This window comes from Eurypyga helias, unplaced genomic scaffold (genome assembly GCF_000690775.1).
Source record: "Eurypyga helias isolate BGI_N326 unplaced genomic scaffold, ASM69077v1 scaffold35611, whole genome shotgun sequence".
In the NCBI taxonomy this organism is placed as follows: Eukaryota; Metazoa; Chordata; class Aves; order Eurypygiformes; family Eurypygidae; genus Eurypyga; species Eurypyga helias.
Window position 1 is genome coordinate 1 of NW_010232082.1, and position 17,962 is coordinate 17,962.

Here is a 17,962-nt window from a genome sequence, read left to right on the forward strand (position 1 = left end):
GGGGGGAGAGCCGACCCGGGCCGCCTGCGTCCGCCCCTGAGGGCTCTTTGCATCCTCTTCTCGGCAGGGACGCAGCGATGCTGCCCTTAGAACCACCGCAGCCGGGCGCAGCGTCTTTCCTTGTGCCTCTGAGGTTGGCACGGAGATGGAAACTGGAAGAGCTCCTAAGAGCAGATTCCTAAAAGCGCGCAATGAAGGCGTACAGGGAAGCCAGCAGTGCCAGACCTCAGCGAGTGCTCCGCAGGCAGCCAGCAGACACGTAGCAAAGAGCACCCCGGGTAGCACTTCCCACACGCGGTTGAGCTCAGCTCTGAGGAAAGTGGCACAACTAGAAAGCAAAATCATGAATCGAAAAAAGCAGATGGAGCTGCAAAACACTGGCTTGGGCCAGAAGCCTTTGGATGAAGAGTCCTTCTCATCGGCTTCCAGTCACGAACACGGTGCAAGGGGCAAGAAATACCTGAAGAATTACGCTGCTGCCAGTGGAAACACGGCCCCCAGTAATGCCCGATCTGAGGAAGAGGAAAGCATCCACAGCCCTAAAAAGAATGTTAGGGTTAAACAACAGCGTGGTTTGGATAGTGAGGAAGAGGAAATGAGAGAATTGGTGGAGAGCTCTTTGGAGTTTGCCAGTGAAAATGAGAATCGGAGGGTTGTTGTAAGTGAGTCTAAATGGGGTAGAAAGGTAAGTACAGACTTCACTGGATTATTTATTTTTATATACACCTTTATGAAACTGTTAAGTTGGTAGGTCACTTTTTACTTAGATAACACCAGAAAGTAAATTTTAATTTTGCTTTTATGGCTTGCTCATAATATGATTTAACTTCACTTTTTAAAATTACTGGGGTTTACCCATTATAATTTCTCTTCCTTTTTAGTGATCTACATATAATAAATGAAGTAACACATAAATCTCTTTTTCATGTTAATTTTGCTTTTATGGCTTGCTCATAATATGATTTAACTTCACTTTTTAAAATTACTGGGGTTTACCCATTATAATTTCTCTTCCTTTTTAGTGATCTACATATAATAGATGAAATAACACATAAATCTCTTTTTCATGTTCTTCAAAAGAGTAAGACTCCAGTTTCATTGGGAATGCCTCCTCCAGCTCAGAAGGAAAGTTCACTGACAGAGGTACCAAAAGCATCTTGTTTTCGCAGCAGAGACTCAGAGAAAAATGGTGTTGGCAGAGTTAATTCACCACCAACTTCACCGGCCAGCAGAAACCTGTCAGTACAACGTAACGTGGGATCTCAGTCGCTCTCTTCTTCCATGAAAGACAATACTGTAAAGATTGCTCTGCCTAGCAGAGGCAAGGCCAAGCAAAGCCAAATATCACTTGAAAGTGACAGAAGTGAAATCAAATCGTTAGATGAATTGTTTACAAAAGCAGCTGATGCAGAAGATCCAGCTAGCAGCAGCTCGGACGGTGAGCGTTCTAAAATACAGTCTCAGACTTGGTATGAATTGTACTAATAATCTGCTGGTGAGTTTACTAATAAACATGGGCAAACTCACTTTGAAAGGGTTCACTGGTGTAATTTTACGTAAACCAAGGCTCTCTCAAAGCAATTACCTTGATCAGTTTCTTATTTCTCGTGTAATATATCTGTATTTTTCTTGGCTTTTGATTTAACGGGTTCAGTTTAATGATGCTTCCCTGGGGGACACTTAATTATGATGTGAAAACCATTACAACATTTAGAATAGTTGTCCTGTGTCAGCGGGGCAATGTACTAAGGGGTTTGTGTGAGGAAAGTGTAAATGAGGGGCAGCAAGAGTCTCTTGAACCTGGCTTAGCAGATCCACCGACAGGCAAAGGAGGAAACTTTAGAAAGATCTGCAAAGTTGAAGGGTTAGGGATTGACTGCTATTAATTTTTAGTATTACCCTTTAAACCAGGACTGTGCTACTGATTTATTTCTCCCCTTTTCTTGCTTAAGTGTGCTGTAATTTTCAGGCAAATTCTCACCACAATATGCCCTTTGATTGCAGATTTCAGGCTGAATATCCTCAGCCTTGACGATTTGGCACCAAATATCACCAGTGAGGCGACAGAATTAAAGCAGAAAGTAAGTAGAAATTCCTTACTAGCACTTATTTCCGTTCTGTCTTTGGTGGAGGGTGGATATTCTACAATGAGTAGTACTGCTCTCCTCGTGGGCTGAGGTGGGCGTGTCTCAGGGCTCTAAGGGCTAGATCAGGATTTGAGTCTCTCTAAACATGACCAAATTCTGGTTTTAGTGTCTGCATTTCCTTACTAAATATAACAGCTCTGGACAGTTTGCAAGGTGACACACAAGAGCAACGTTTAGTATCCTAATAAAGTAGTAGGAAACTCTGATTTGCAGCAGCACAGATGACAATAATGGAGGCATGTTCTAGGTTACGTGTGTTGATTCTCCTCATGTAGAGCTGTTCTGTCTTACAGGGGACAGACATCCAAATTACTGCAGAATCAAACAGAAATCCAACAAAAGATATATTCCTGGCAGAAAAAGACCAAACTGCTCGGAAAATGACAACTGCAGTAACTGGCGTGAATGAGGCTTCTGAGGGGGATATTGAAAAAACTGTGACTGAAGATGAAATCTCTGAGCATTTAGTTGGAGCTTCTTCAGGTTTTTCTGGAGACAAACAGGATTACCTTGATGACAGAACTGTTAACTCAGAATATTCTGAAGACTTTGAAAAGTCTCCGTCTACAACAGACAGGGAATCTGGATGGAAGACATCAGAGGAACATTCTGAGAGCTGCACGCGTCCTGGCCGACAGCCGTCTGCGGCAGCACCACCGCTGCGTACCAGAGAGAGGCACGGCCACGTGCAGAGAGTAACCCTCAAAGAAACTGCGGTTCAGACAGTGGATTCTCCATGCACCTACTGCTGGTCAATGGGTGAGTTCACGAGACGCTGCCCTGTTCAGCCAACTCTTACTGGCCTAGTCAGCACTGAGAGGGCTCCTTGTCTCAGTACTCGCTTCCCCTCGCTGACATCAAACATCTTTCTAAAGCCCAAATCTGCTCTCTGTAGAACAGATTAGGAGTGGACAGCAGACTAAGAGTTTGGAACTGGGTTTTGCTAAAAAATAAAACCCAGCAGGAACTCTGGCTGGATGAACTAGCACGAGTGACAGCTTGCAACAGCCTGAGTAATAGTCTCGGAGGAATTCAACACTTCTGTTGTGTCTTTACTCCTGTAGACAATACCCTTGTGCTGTTCCTGAAGTGACTACCCATCGTAGGCTTCTCTTTCGCGCTGTATTTATTTCTTGGGAAAGCAATACAGCCCCGTTTACAAGCAGACGCGATCTTAACTGCTGCTGCTCCTTTCCTACCTCTCTTTAATTCAACGAAAACACAGCAAGAGCCACTTCTTGCCACGCTCAAGGAGAAAACAGCTACTTGGGTGTGCTTGAAAACACCAGCTTCCTTCAAACACCAAAGCCTTTCCGTTTACTCTGTCTAGGGTTAGAAAAGATGCCTTCTGCAATAGCGCGCGTTGTGAACATGGGAGTGAAACTGCAGGTCGTGGAACTACTTCAGCATTCATTTGGCTGACAGAAGTCCCTGTTAGGCCACTGCTGTCCCAAGAAACTGCTGAAAATGAACTGAGTTCTAGCACTAAACCTTTCCAACCCCCCAAGCCCTGTAATTCTAACCTTATCCTGTACACAGCAAATGCCTCTGCGGTGCTTGACCCCCCCGTAGGGAACTGCTGCATCGACCCAGCGCCTATTGCCAGTCACGTCATCGGCAGGGATGCAGTAGAAGGTACCAAAAATACTCTTCTGTTCTGACTTTGTGTGTTTCATGCATCTATCCCTGGGGGGGACTGTTCTGCCCTCCCTCTCTAACGTGTCGCTAAGGTCTGTGCTCTCCGTCTCTTGCAGCACTGACAGCATACAGCCCCTCAGTTCTTGTCCTAAACGCCCTGTTGAAACAGCACTTGATGTTGACTCAGCAGTTTGTGGAGAACATTCACCACCTTCACGTCTCCCTTGTGGAGTCACTAGAGAGCGAGAGGTTCCACTACCATACCTTGGAAGAGGCTAAAGAGGTATTTATGACAGGCTAGACAGCAGCCGAGACAGAAGTAGTGTCTGTTCCTTTCCAAGCGCTTCTAGCACTCGCAGCAAACGGCCTTTCTTTGCGTAGCAGTCATCAGTGAGACAGAGTCCATACTGCTGCATAAATTACTTTGTAGACGAAGACTCCTGTAATGCTTGTGCCTGTATTACCAGGTCAGGAGTTCATACAATAAAAAAGACTAAAGTCTGTCTTTTCATTTGAAACCAAAGCCATGGTTTTGAAAGCAGCAGGTTTCTGCTGTGCCATTTAGCTGTCCCCTAACGAGCAGGGACCTTCCCAATGCTGCAACAGAAGGACTGGCTTCTGTTACTGGTGCAGAACAGCGCAGATACCTTGACATGAAGATTTGTTATTTATTAAAGGCTAGAAAGTATTTATCTACATAGCGGATTTGTGTATGAACATCTTTTGCAGTACATCAGGAATCACAAATCCCCGCCTCTAACAATTGAGCAAGCACGTGAAGACGTTGAGAAAGCACAGGAGGAAAAACTGCTTTGACTCTTGGAATTTTCAGTAAAATCAACATTTTTACAGCCCTCCAGCTGGAACAAGAAACCCTTCGAATCACAAGAGAAGTTACAAACTACGACCGGGAAGGTTTTGTACTAACTGCTCTGCATCTTCTACAAAGCTTGTTTTCCTGTACCCGAATTTTTTACGAACGTACGTGACGCAAGGCTTGGCTGGAGCCTGCGGTGAGGCCACAGCAGTGCTCAGCGGAGAAGAACCCAAGAAAACACTTCTTGGGGGCGCCGTAAGTCACGGCAGGATCGTGTCCGTGATCGGGGGCGAAGTGAAAGGCTGTTCTACAGCACCCGAGGAGTATGACCACAGCAGAAAAATACCATCCTGACCTTAGTGCCACATTCAAGCGTTCATAATTAGCTCTGTCAGATGTAAAATCAAGGTAAATTCAATACCCAGAAGGCCTACAGCCAACGTCTTGGAATCCATTTACTCTGAAATATGAGCCACTATTTTAATTTTATTTTAAAAAAAAGTGTTTATTGGAAGGCAAACCAATAAAATTCACAAGTGGGTAACATACAGGTGTTGTATGCCGCTTCACAGACAGTTACAGGTCCACAACTACAGCAGATCTAGAACAAACTGATCGCTCACCACACTAACTGACCGCTTGGAGAGGGTCTCCGCTAGACAGACAAATGACTGGAAGAGGTTCCCACCACGCCGACCTCTGGAGTGGAAGTGCAGTGTAAGGGCCTAACGTCGTTAGCTGGTGGTCGCTGGAAACAGTTACAAAAGTGGGGGGGTTTCTCACGTAGATGAAAGGGAAGTTTCCAAGAACGTTTTCATCATTAGAAACTTGCAGAGCAGAGAAAATCGATTCTCTTCTATTCAACTAATTAGCTTTTATTAAAGGGTATATACAAAAATATAAAAAGCTTAAAGAATGTCTTCCGTTACAAAGCATTGAACATCCCTTAGAGCGCTTGAAAAGCTACAAGAGTGAACCCTCGCCTTCTGCCCGGGGTGGTGACTGCAGCAGCTGGTGTGGAGGGGCGTTAAGGTGGGTGGTAGGTTCTAACAAGCTCGCACAGTGCTCATGGGTCACCTGTACTGGAACTAGATGCTTCATTCCCCATTTAGACATTAGGATACACTGCTCAGCATCAGTCTGACTTGATCCCAAGGCAGCACCCCTCCACTTCAAATAGAATTAACCTTTTGAGAGAAATAAACATACATTATGGAACTAGAGAACACACAACCACATCAGATAACGTCTGTATTCCACAGGAATGAATGAATCACAAGCCTGGACCAGGGAGAGCTTGGCTGGGGATTAATCCTAGTATAAAATGGGTAACTAATTAAAAAATTTTGTCAGATAAATGGAAAGTCTTAAACGTGCTAGACATGTCCTAGGAACGACTGGCCTTTCTAACTCTAAACGACAAGTGTTGAAGTACATGTCCTAGCTTTCCATTTTTCACGGTATTTTTAAAGTAAGTCACTTGTCACTTCCTCCAGACTTTAATCCGGATTGCTACAAGTGTAATGTTTTGTAGGAGATGCAAGACATCTTTCTTCAGAGTCTTATTCGGGTGGTGGAGGGTCTTGCGTTTCACGCTTCGCTGAAACAATAGGGAAAAGAGTTCTTACACATTCTGCAGTCACCTAAGCTGTCGGAAACGTTTATGGAACGAGGGCTCTGGTAACAGGGAGTTTCTCCTTCCGGGCTTTACCTGAACCCATTTTATGACACACACCTACTGCAGCCAGAGCAGAAGTGACTTTTCTTTTGGCATGCCAAGTTCATTTCCTTTCAGTCCTTGGCAAGTGCAGTTCTGCCTCACACAGACTCTCTGCAAAAACAAAAATCTACCTCCTGGCCAACGGCTTTCGTCTCACGAGAAGCACCTCCACTTCCTGTGAGCCCTTCCTGCCCTACAGGGAATTTATTTCCAGGCCTGGCTCTGGCAGAAGCCAGTGCCGATTGCTGGAAAGTCGGAGTTGGGCATAAGCGTGGTCTGACTTCATGCCAACCAGAAACACCTTCCTGCTCCAGCAGCCGCCTTCCTGCGGTGCCACTCCCTCCACTGCCTCTAGCATTGCTCCTGTTTGCTGAAGGGGCACGCTCAGAGACGCTGGCAGTGCGGCCAGGAACCGGCCAACTCATGAGTGTTTCAGAAACAACACAAGACAGCTGAAAGGAAACGATGCTGAGCAATCCAAGCGTATCTCTACTCACCTGGCGTTTCATCGTACCCACTACGTCAGAAAGGAGTTACTACTGGTCTCTGGGTTTACAGTCAGTGGGACAAAATCACTATCAGGGCTGCAGGGTTTTGTAAACTGCTCAGAAACATTCACTTACATTCGTCTCTGGCCGAGAACACAAGACAGCTGAAAGGAAACGATGCTGAGCAATCCAAGCGTATCTCTACTCACCTGGCGTTTCATCGTACCCACTACGTCAGAAAGGAGTTACTACTGGTCTCTGGGTTTACAGTCAGTGGGACAAAATCACTATCAGGGCTGCAGGGTTTTGTAAACTGCTCAGAAACATTCACTTACATTCGTCTCTGGCCTTCATGCGGGCGATGAACGAGTAACTTTTATTTCTTCGGTAGTTTTCGTAAGGGTCATCTAACGCAACTCCCACTCCTTTATACTGATCCCATTTGTCTCGGATATCCCCTCCTTTAATTGGATCCTGAATTCCTTGTTCCTTGGCTCCTAATCCACCGGATCCACTCCATCCTGCAGGAGGGACACAACACTGCAATCCCGTAACTATTTTTTTTATTACCAGAATTCTGAAGACCAACATTTTGGGAACAGCCAAAGCGTCACTTTGATACAGCAGGAGGGGAAGGGGCAGCCTGTCCCCTTCACCGCGGAAGCATTAACACGCAGGTTCTGGGAGCTGAGCGACACCAGCACCGGCCCCAAGAGCTTTGAGGAGCGCAAGAGCAAAGAGCACGAGCCCAGTCTGTCCCATCGATGCTGCCCACCGACACCGCAGGGCGATGAACCACCTCGTGGGGGTAAATTCTATTTGATGCTGAACTCGCATCCCTGACTTCCACACCCTTCCCGGAAAGGCAACTACCACCACTGCTTCTCGTTCTATGCAGACATCTCTGAATATCCTCGCGCCAACCTCAGAATACCCAGGGATAATTACTTAGGAACATGCACTAATTAATTGTCTCCTAGCGCTGGGTGCCTGATCTGGTTTCCTGGCTTGCGCAAGATTCCAGAACAGCATCTTACCCATTTTCACTAGCATTTGATGGCCTTTATTTTCTTCTCCAAGTCTCGATTCTGGTATGGGAGGCCCCGAACTGGAGCCCAAACCAGCAGAAGAGCTGAGGGAGTACAGAGAACAAATTAACAACAAGTGATCCTGTTCTGACACCAAGCAAGGTCACTTTTATTGTCAAACATAATCCCATCCACTCTGCTAAGCTCTTCTTTTATAAAGCTTTTTGGAGATTATGGAGTTATGAAGGTGCCAGAACTTCTCAGCACAAGGGGAATCAAACACTACGGTCTACCTAACACAGAGTACTCTGAGGACTCCTCCGGCTTCCTTGGAAGGCATGCGAGGCCTTCAGAGGGTGTTGTTCTAACAAAAAGCCACCACAACAGAGTAAAAGTCTCTCCATAAGCACATCTACCATAAAAATCATTCCTGAATCTGCTTTCCATCTTCTTTTCTACTATTTGTTGAGATGAGGAAAGCGCCCTTGTTGGTACTTTTCCAAACCACCCAGGTAAAAAGGGAAATAACCAAACAAAAGCTCACGGAGGAGTGGGGCTGCGAGACCGGGACCGGCGCCGCCTTCCTGGTGAGTAAGATTTCGATCTTGATCGTGACCGTGATCGTGAGCGGCTGTGAGAGGAGCGGGACCTGCTCCGGCTCCTGGAAAGGGAGAGCACAGGAGATGAGATGCACAAGTTACACGAGCAACATCCATGGTTCCTCATTCAGCCCTGAGGGCTGGGGCTTGTTCCACCCCCTCCCCGTTCCTGAGATCCGGCCCATCCCACTCTACCTGGACTGAGAGCGTGAATAGGATCGGGAGCGGGAGCAAGAGCGAGATCGTGACCTCGAATAGGAGCCAGATGATTTTGAAGATCGTGAGTTGGACCGGGAGGATGAGCGACCTCGGCTTTTAGACCGACTGCGAGACCGCGAAGGCCCGCTGCAGAGAAAAGCAGAGAAACCCCAGTGAAATCCTGGCAGAGGCAGGACACACGCAAATCCACTTCTGTGTACACAAATCCATTCACACTGCACACAAGCACTGCATTTCTGCAGACAATCCAGGGAAAATTTGTCTGGCAGAAACTATTCTGCAAATCAGATAAATTCATTGAGTCAGAACTAGGTTATTCCATCAGCATGTCGCTGAAGACTTTCCCTCTGCATCGAGCCCAAGGCATTCCTAGCACCTTCCCAACAAACAGCACGCACCAGAAGGCAGTGGACAGGATCCCTCACCTGTTTCTCTTCTCCTGACCCTTCCTCCGCCTCGCTCTCATTTTAGCTCTGAAGAACTCGTACAGCCCGTTCTGCTCCCAGCCTTCACTGCAACACATCAACCACACACAGAACCAACGTCTGTAAGATTCTCCTCTGACCAATGTTCCGGATTCCCGCTGCAGTTTGTAGGGAACAGAGGGCCTGGGCTAAAAGGTCTCCCAGATCTCGGGGCAAGACTGAACAGCGTGTGCAGTTAGAGACACAAGAGCGCTCATTTCAGCACCAGAAGGACCAAGAGTGAGGCGAGGGAAGAGAGAGGCACCTCACGGTTTGAGACAGCTTCTTAGGGCATTTTCCTTACCATATCATCAGCTATGCCCACTCTTACCTGTTTCTGGGCCTGTCATGAGATGGTGGACTATAAAATGCCTCAACCGCAGCCAGCAGTCTCTCACTGGGGGGCATTGGGGGCGGAAGACGTATATCTTTAGGATCTAAAGGTTTATACTCATGATCTTCAAGCTGCCAGAAACAAAACAAATCACATTCGTGTCACAGGGTGGCTCCCTGAAGAGACAAATATAGATTTAACCGTGACCTCACAGTTCACTGTGGGGTAAAAAACGGCCCGGAAATACGGATTCTGCAGATGACCCAATGCTTGCTCATGCTGTCACCACCATTCTTAGTTCGATGAGAAGAGCGAGCACGACGCATGCGGCAGCACCAACCGGATCGCCAGGCAGATGATATGCAGGTCCCATGTATCCACCTGCTAACAGTGGCTGGAGGGAAGCCTGGCAAAAGCTGGTGTTCGCTGAGAGTAACACTGAGTTAGGGATGGAAGAGACCAATTTGTCCTTCTCAAACACAGGAGGCACAAATGTATGTATCCCCAGAGATGCTCATACAGCCACAGTTCTTGTTCTCTATTGTTTTCTGTTTGTATAGATAACATTAGTGTTGCAAAACATCTGTCAGAAAGAACTGCCAGTACCACACCCAAGTACGCAGTGGCCACATCAGAACCACAACTCTGGGCATTTTATTTTCTAAACACAGGGTTAAGATTTTCAAGAGTGAACTAGTCCTTCCCGTACATGAGCTCAACCAGCTTCCACTGGCACACAACACTTGAAAATGGGAGAAGGCACTACCTTCTCCCCGCACTCCTTCCCCCCCATACCCTACAACCACCGTGGCTAATGGTTGCCAGGTGGAAGGATTTGAAATGATGCACGTCGACATTAAACCATGCCTCGTACTGACCAGGGGATCTCTGTATCCCACTCGCCAGGGCCCGCTGCCAGCACTTACTTTTACAAGAGGAGCCATCAGCCCAGCAGGAAGATCAAAGTAGGGGACGTTTGGCACCAGACTAGGGTCATCGTGGTTCATGTGAGGGGGGCCTTGTCGTCGCATGTGAGGGGGCTGCCCGTTAAATCCATGCGGGGGAGGCCCGAAATCAGGGTGCTGTGGCCCTCCCCAGGGAGGATGCTCGCTGATTCCAGGGTGAGGCAATCTGTGACCAGGATGATGATGAGGAGGTCCAATTTCTGCAGAGTGGGAGGGTTAAAACGTTTTATTTAGCTATAGAGGAAGGCAATCAGAGATATATTTCAATTAGTGCATCTATCATAAAAAAAACCTCACTCCTGGCACCCAGAGCCTTGCAGATCCAGAAAAGCAGGAGAATTGAAGAACTAGAGGCTGGCTACGGGCCTGTATTTCATGAGTATGTTGCAGTGCATCGCCCTCCCTGGCCATGACACCAGGATACCTTAACCCCAAGCCACTGCTGGCTTCAGGACACACTGCGGTCAAAAAGCACCACAGGAAAAGATCCGCTCAAGAGCAGAAGGGTCAGATGCAGCCGGGCAGCTCCTGGTGGGATCTGTTTCTGAAGCCTAAAGACACAATCATGGCTTAGCGTGGACCTGTGATCAGTTCTGTCTGTAAGCCAAATCAACATCTATAAAGGAATGAATATGGCAGGAGTTAACTCACATGAGTACGTGCACGAAAATACTTTGTTTAAAGAGGTGTTTCTAGAAGAGGTAGAGATAACATCCTGTTAAAACGGAGGAGTGACTCACATCCATCCAATCCCTGATGGATGAACCATCTGCCATGAATGCCAGGGTACACTGCTGAACTCACTGTGCTACACAGAACAAAATGCAAGACCGAACATCAACACCTTCTGCGGCAGGACCAACACTTTTTCCAGGAAAAGCCACTGTAGCCCCTGCCCAATCTTCAGCCAGTCAGTACTATTTGACTCATCTCCACCAAAACTGAGCCCCGTCTGTGTTGTCACTGCTTCACCCCCTTCCTCACCTCAGCCATCTGTTTCAGTAGATCCCCTCCTCCAACAATTTCACATGAAACAACAGATGTTTTGGATCACAATCTAAACCAGAGCATCACTTCTGAGCTTAAACCTCAATTCCCTCGGGACAAGAAAAGCTGTTCTCACTACCACAACCCTTACAAAACGCCCCTTACAAACAACAAACCTGAAGGAAAAAAAAAGAATAATCCCTACTGGAGAAGGTAATCACAACCCTACATATATAAAAGCCCTAATTCATTGGTTTTCAATGGTTTTTAGAACTTGGCGAATTGAGACTTCTAAGCTTAAAATAGCAGCTCCTACACAGCAACATAACTGCTCTTTTAAGCAGCCTGCCATACAGAACCACAGCGATCTTTAGACCTTACACTGGCAGGGATCATTCCAGAACAATCCTAACTTCTGGGTGTGAGACAGGAACTGCACGGGGACAGAATGACACCAGACTTCACGGGGGAGCCTGCAGCCAAATCCGAGCCACACAGGCCAGGCAAGCAGCGCGCTGCCTGCACTCCCAGACCTCCCCGTGTTCCAGAGAGACCACAAACCAAACAAGAAAGGAGAACTGGAGGCTAGGACCATTCCACCAGATGCTACCGAGCCACGCAACGTTAAGACGGATAATTAGAGAGCTTTTCAGTGAAATCAGAGCGGCACGGATGAATGCATGCAGAGATCAAACGCTTCCAGGCTGGCTTTCTCCAGCTCTGGTGGGCACAGCTGAAGAGCCCTCAGCTATGGCCTGATGTGCGGGAGATCAACTTTACAAGCACATGCTGCTTCTCCCTTTTAAACTTCTTATTTTTCAAGTGTAACAGTCACAAAAGGGGAGCCTGTAGAGATGCTGACTTGAGTTTGGATTACGATTTCTCCTTATCTGCGTCCATTAGGCAAGGAAGACTCAGAAAGCAAGGAAACCTCCAACTCTGCATGCACTTCCTACTGAGTTGTCAGCAGCAGCTTCCCAAACTCCCAAAACTCATTGTTTCTTGGGAAAACCACAGCAGTCCACCAAGAACAAGGCTGAGAAAATTGGGCTTGTTCAGCCTGGGCAAGAGAAGGCTCCAGGGAGACCTTATAGCCCCTTCCAGTGCCTGAAGGGGCTACAAGGAAGCTGGGGGGGACTTTTTCCAAGGGCCTGTAGTGACAGGACAAGGGGGAACGGGTTTAAATTGAAAGTGGAGAGGCTTAGATTGGATATCAGGAAGTGCTTCCCAGAGAGGGTGGGAGCACTGGGACAGGTTGCCCAGAGAAGCTGTGGATGCCCCATCCCTGGGAGTGTCCAAGACCAGGCTGGATGAGGCTTGGAGCAACCTGGTCTAGTGCAAGGTGTCCCTGCCCATGGCAGGGGGGTTGGAACTGGATGATCTTTGAGGTCCCTTCCAACCCAAACCATTCTGTGATTCTGTGATAAGAACAAGCTGCCACCCCACAGCACTAAGTAATTTTGTCATGGCAATCAGCATCGCAACATAAGAAAACCTGGCCTGGTACACACTTTACCTTGAGGAAAATCCCCCTGGGGGTAATCAAAACGATGAGGATAAGGAGGCCTTTCAAAGGGATGGCGAGGTGGAAAATCATCCTGCATGAAGCGAGGTGGAAAGCGGTTGAAATTATGCGGATGCGGGGGCTGGTTGAATTGGGGATGTTGCTGATGTGGAGGAAATGGGCCTCTGAAGTGAGGTGGCCGCTGCATTCGAAATGGAGGTTCCCTTTGACCCCCACCCCATGGAGGTTGTTCGTGCTGGTTGTTCCACGGTGCTTCAAACTGGTTGTTCCAAGAAGGATCGGGCTGGTTGTTCCAAGGTGTCTCTCGCTGATTGTTCCAGCCTTGATCTCTCTGTTCGTTCCACATTCCTTCATGGTTGTTATTCCACGGAGGACAGTGAGGTGGTCCCTAGTGGTGAAGACAAGAAGCCTGGTCATTAGGCTACAAAACCAGAGAATTTAGTAAACACAATCTACCTTTTCTAAGTAACTACAGCCCGTGGGCAACATGCACAAGCGGAAGAACTTTCCGAACACAAGCTCTGAACAACTGCAACTCCTGAGAAAGGACAGGACAAGATGAAACTGTTGCTGAACCAATCAGCGCTCTACTCAAGACAGTACGTCCCGTTCTGCTTGATCACAGGGAAGCGCGACAGTTGGCAATCCGAAATACCATTTATGCTTTGCCTTTAACTGTGCTCAGGATGAGGAAGCTTGGCATTTGAATCTGGACTTATAGCTTTTCACAGCTTTTCAGCACACCTCCACCAGGAAGAGGGTCGTTCTGAACCTCCACCTCGGCTCAGAACGGCGTCTCTCACCTGTTGTTGACCCCATGGTGCAACAGGGTGAGGTTGGTCAAACCAGGGTGGTTTGTTTGGAGGAATCTGCTCGTGAGATCCAGGGCCACGCGGTCCACCAGAGGCAGGATCCTGCACTCCAGACCCTGTTGAGTCATACTCCGTGGAACCAGCTAGAGGCAGCTGAGATTTACCATCATCTGAAACAAAGTGGAGACTATTATAAGCATCCAGGTCACATGTAGTTAATGAGAGCCCAGCACACCTACAACAGGCTCCCTTTGGATTTTGTGGGATGTGTAAACGTTCTGCAGAAATCTATCCCTAGGAAAGTGGATTTCTGATCAGCTTAACATTTGTCTCTTTGCTTCTTTTTATATTCAAGCATCTGGCTGCACCAGCTGCAAGCCTCCAAACAGCTTCTGCCTGAACCAAACCAGCACAGCACTCACTGCTAAAAAAGGAGAAACACAGACCCCAAAGCTCACAGTGTTGCCACCCCGTAATCTCCACACAGGTCCCAGAACAGGTTAGTACCTGCTTGTGTAACTGGAGCAGATGGTGGAGCCGAGGCCGGTGCTGCTGTGGGGGCCTGAGGTGGGGGTGTTGATTTCACCTCGTTCTCTAGTGGTGGGATTTGTATTTGTTGCTGTTGCTGCTGCGTTAAACTGTTCACAAACTCTTCATGCTGAGTTTTCAGGTTCTGTATCTGCTGTTGGAAGGCCACCTGTACAGGCTGCACTACCGTTGCATATTCAGTGATCAAATTTGCCTGATAAAATGAGATAAATGAAGAACAACAAGTTATCACAGTACCTAGCCCAGTTACGCTACCCGCTCATTCAGAATCTCCTACATTGCTCTCCACCCCCTTCCAAGAAACCCCCGAGAATGCAGGATAACCTGCTGGCAGAAGAACCCGCTCACACTGTGAAGCTCTGCAAAGACTTCCAAAATACTCTGCAGGCTGGAACCCACCGTCTGTACTAACGCCCAGCTTTCAGAGAGAGCTGAAATGAACAGCATTCATATGTATGCTACAAGCGAACAGGGTCTGCTGCCACAACAATTCTGATGCTTAGTGTACACAATTCAAAGCTCGGGTCTCTTTAGAGTTTCCTTTTTCCCAAACATTCATTTCTGTAAGGACTGAACACACTGTCAAACATGTACACGCTGTAGGTGTTACAAAGGCCAGCAGACTTTGGGGGACCGTTAGCAGCAGCTGGATTACCCAATGTCCGAAATAACAAGGCTCTGGTTTACGTTATTGCTGTAATCCCTTGTACACAACTTCGGGGTTGTGCGTGTGATCAACATTTACCTTTCAAGTAAGGAGAACACTTCCTAAGTTAGCTTTCAAAACATTCACATAAATAAAGAAAACTGTTACTTTTGTGGCTAACCTGGTACTGGCCGAGTCCAAGAGCCGGGCTCTGTAACTGCTGAATAATTGACTCATCAAAGTACCCATTTTTCTCCCATAGTTGAAGCAGCTGCGTAAAATGAAGAGCAAATGGTTTTTAGAAATGATGAACAATGAAAGAAAAATTGAAGCACAGCATTTTTATGTCTCTAACTTTGTCAAGACCTAGAACTTCAGCACTTTGAACCACTGAAGATTCATAGGCATTCATCATTACAATAGGCTTTAAATAAAGCCCAGGTACTTTTCAGTTCTAGTTTGAACATGAATTCAAGCACATCCTGTAACAGAATCACGGAATGGTTTGGGTTGGGAGGGACCTTAAAGATCATCTAGATCCAACCCCCCTGCCATGGGCAGGGAATCCTTCCATAGACCAGGTTGCTCCAAGCCTCATCCAGCCTGGCCTTGGACACTCCCAGGGATGGGGCATCCACAGCTTCTCTGGGCAACCTCCAATAGACTTTATGAAGGTGATCACACCAGAAAAATCTCAGAGGTTCTCTTCTATCCTCATATTCATGAATTTGCCTAGCACTAACATGGCAAAGCAAAGCACACAGTTAAACCAAACCCCAGATACTCACTCTGGCAATCTTCTGTTGTTTATCCTCCTCCACTGCTAGAAAACTGGTACAATAAATAGGCACAACCACCTTCTGTAACGCAGCCAGAAGATCTCGTGCTTGCTTCCGCTGGCTTCAGAAGAGGAGTGGGAACAGAAGAGTTACTGCCTTTCACTATCACACTAAGAGCACTGTAATACTCATTTAATCCCAGCTTCTGCTATACTAAACGTAGTGGATTGATAAAACAGGGAGTTCCCTCTTTTTACACTTCTCCTGTAAAGTCATGTCTGGAGGAAGATACGAAAACGGTAAAAGCTGAATTTGATCACTGAAGCACTCTATCTCTGTGCCAGCTATGTCCAGATCTTAAGACAGCTACTAAAAATAACAAACGTTAAAACTAAAAAGTGACTAGTCAAACTAACAATGTGTCTAGAGAAAGGAGATTTTACCAAGTTAACCAAACCATCAGACTGAAATCCACAAGTTAGTTCTTACCAGTGATGCAGCACATCATTGATTAAGTAGATTAGATGTAACCGAAGCTCAAAGTGAGCCCCTTCCGCCGTTATACGGTTCCGCAGGTGCCCAGCCATCAGCTCACAGTGTGCAGGAGACTTGGCATTACTAAACATCCAGTTCTTGCCAGCCTTAGAAAAATAATTTTAAATGTTTTAAGTTAGTCCCATGTGTTCACATCACATGGACTTGCCAGAACTCTGGAATAACTGCAGGAAGGGGAGCTTTCAAGTAACAGCTACCATCTCACCGTACAGCAGCGAAGCTGCTGTTTACTACACAGACAGTCTCCAAATTCAAATTACACTTAATCCACACCACCACCAAGTAACTGTTCAGATTTAGGTCACTTACTGAGATTGCATCTTTCGTACAAGTGTCAATTATCGGCTGCAACAAGTTGTCAAATTCGTTCATATCTAACTGGGTTTCCTCCAAAACTTTCTGCATTTGTTGCTCAATTGCAAGGGCTACTGCTGACGTCACTTGTTCCTGAGGAGAAGAAAAAACAAAAAAAAAAATTATATTACACCCAATTGTCTTCTGAAGAACTGAACTGCTGCATCCCCATCCTCTTAACCCTAAGTAGCTACTTCAAAGACCAAGACTTTTTACAAGCAACGTGATCACATTTAAATGTTTCAGTTATTTGGTTTTGAGAAGACTCTCCTTACCCTTCAGGAAAAGTCAAGTTGATTTCTACCACTAAAATCCCTCCATCATTAAAAAAAAAAAAAAAAATTGGAGAGAGCTCCTAAGCGCGTAGAACACAACCTGGGCACACTGCCTTCCTCCAGGAACTCTTTAGTTAGGTTCCCAGTAACTTAACAGCAAAACGTCACCAGCAAAAGCCAACTAGTTCAGAGCACACAGTCCCCTTGCACCTCTAAGCAGAATCCACCTTAGAATACTACAAGCAGGAAAAAAGTTCCCAGCAACCTGCAGTATCAAAGATGAACGCAGTCACACTTTATTCCACTCTGCACACAAACAAGGTTTTCACAGAGTAAACAAACAGCTTTAATCACAGGTCCACCTCACTAGCCCATCCGATACGTCTGTTCTAAGGAGAGGACAGCAGCTGCCACAGAACAGAAATAAGCCAAGGAATTCTCCCTCTCCTCACCGCACGCAATGCCGCCAGCACGAGTCAGAGGGCAGCCTTCCTCTCCCCCTTCGCTCCTGGTTTCTGCGGCCACTGGCAGTCTGGGCTAAGTCAGGTGAGTGCTTATTTTAAACCAACCTGTCTCATCGCAAGGAGATGCTGCTCCTGCTGCTGCAGGTTCCACTGACTCTGCTGGATAAGTTCCTCCACGGAAGGAGTGCCCTGAGGAGCTGGGATAGGTGCAGCCGGTGGGAGAGATGGTTGTGGCAGTGGCTGGATCTGTGTGGTAGCCTCAATATCTTGACTCTGCTTGCACAACACTGCCAGACAAAGTCAACTTTTAAAGGAAGCCTCAAAGAAATCTGCTACCACCAGCCCACACGTGCTGGGTCCAACCCAGACCCTCACTCTGCATAACTGCTTAACACAAAATGGAAATCGTGCAGCCAAGGGTGGATGGTGCAAACGAGGAGCGTCAGCAACTCCCTGTTCACTCTCCAACGCGATACCAGCCCCTGGAGCTGCTGCGCTGGACCACCCTGTTCCGGAGGGCCCTGCGGGTGTTGAGCTCCGCCTCCCCGCGCTGCCTGTCCCCGCGCTGCAGCCCCGGCCACCTCCGAACCCACCAGC

At 47.2% G+C, this 17,962-nt stretch overlaps 2 protein-coding genes across 2 annotated transcripts; one reads left to right on the forward strand and one right to left on the reverse strand.

The window, feature by feature from the left end:
- Positions 1-67: 67 nt before the first annotated feature.
- On the forward strand, positions 68-4,601 carry LOC104505559 (chromosome unknown open reading frame, human C19orf44; the record flags this gene model as incomplete). Its single annotated transcript, XM_010161298.1, has 7 exons — positions 68-658; positions 1,081-1,438; positions 2,005-2,081; positions 2,441-2,906; positions 3,687-3,782; positions 3,902-4,068; positions 4,515-4,601. Coding segments are annotated over 7 exons (1,842 nt in total), but the record flags the coding sequence as incomplete, so codon positions are not given.
- Positions 4,602-5,751: 1,150 nt separating this feature from the next.
- Positions 5,752-17,652, reverse strand: CHERP (calcium homeostasis endoplasmic reticulum protein; the record flags this gene model as incomplete). The annotated part of the gene is made up of 16 exons (XM_010161299.1): positions 5,752-6,202; positions 7,146-7,331; positions 7,848-7,942; positions 8,383-8,499; positions 8,633-8,782; positions 9,082-9,168; positions 9,452-9,585; positions 10,381-10,619; positions 12,923-13,319; positions 13,735-13,913; positions 14,251-14,485; positions 15,120-15,209; positions 15,727-15,838; positions 16,207-16,358; positions 16,582-16,719; positions 17,471-17,652. Coding segments are annotated over 16 exons (2,531 nt in total), but the record flags the coding sequence as incomplete, so codon positions are not given.
- Between the last annotated feature and the right edge of the window lie 310 nt (positions 17,653-17,962).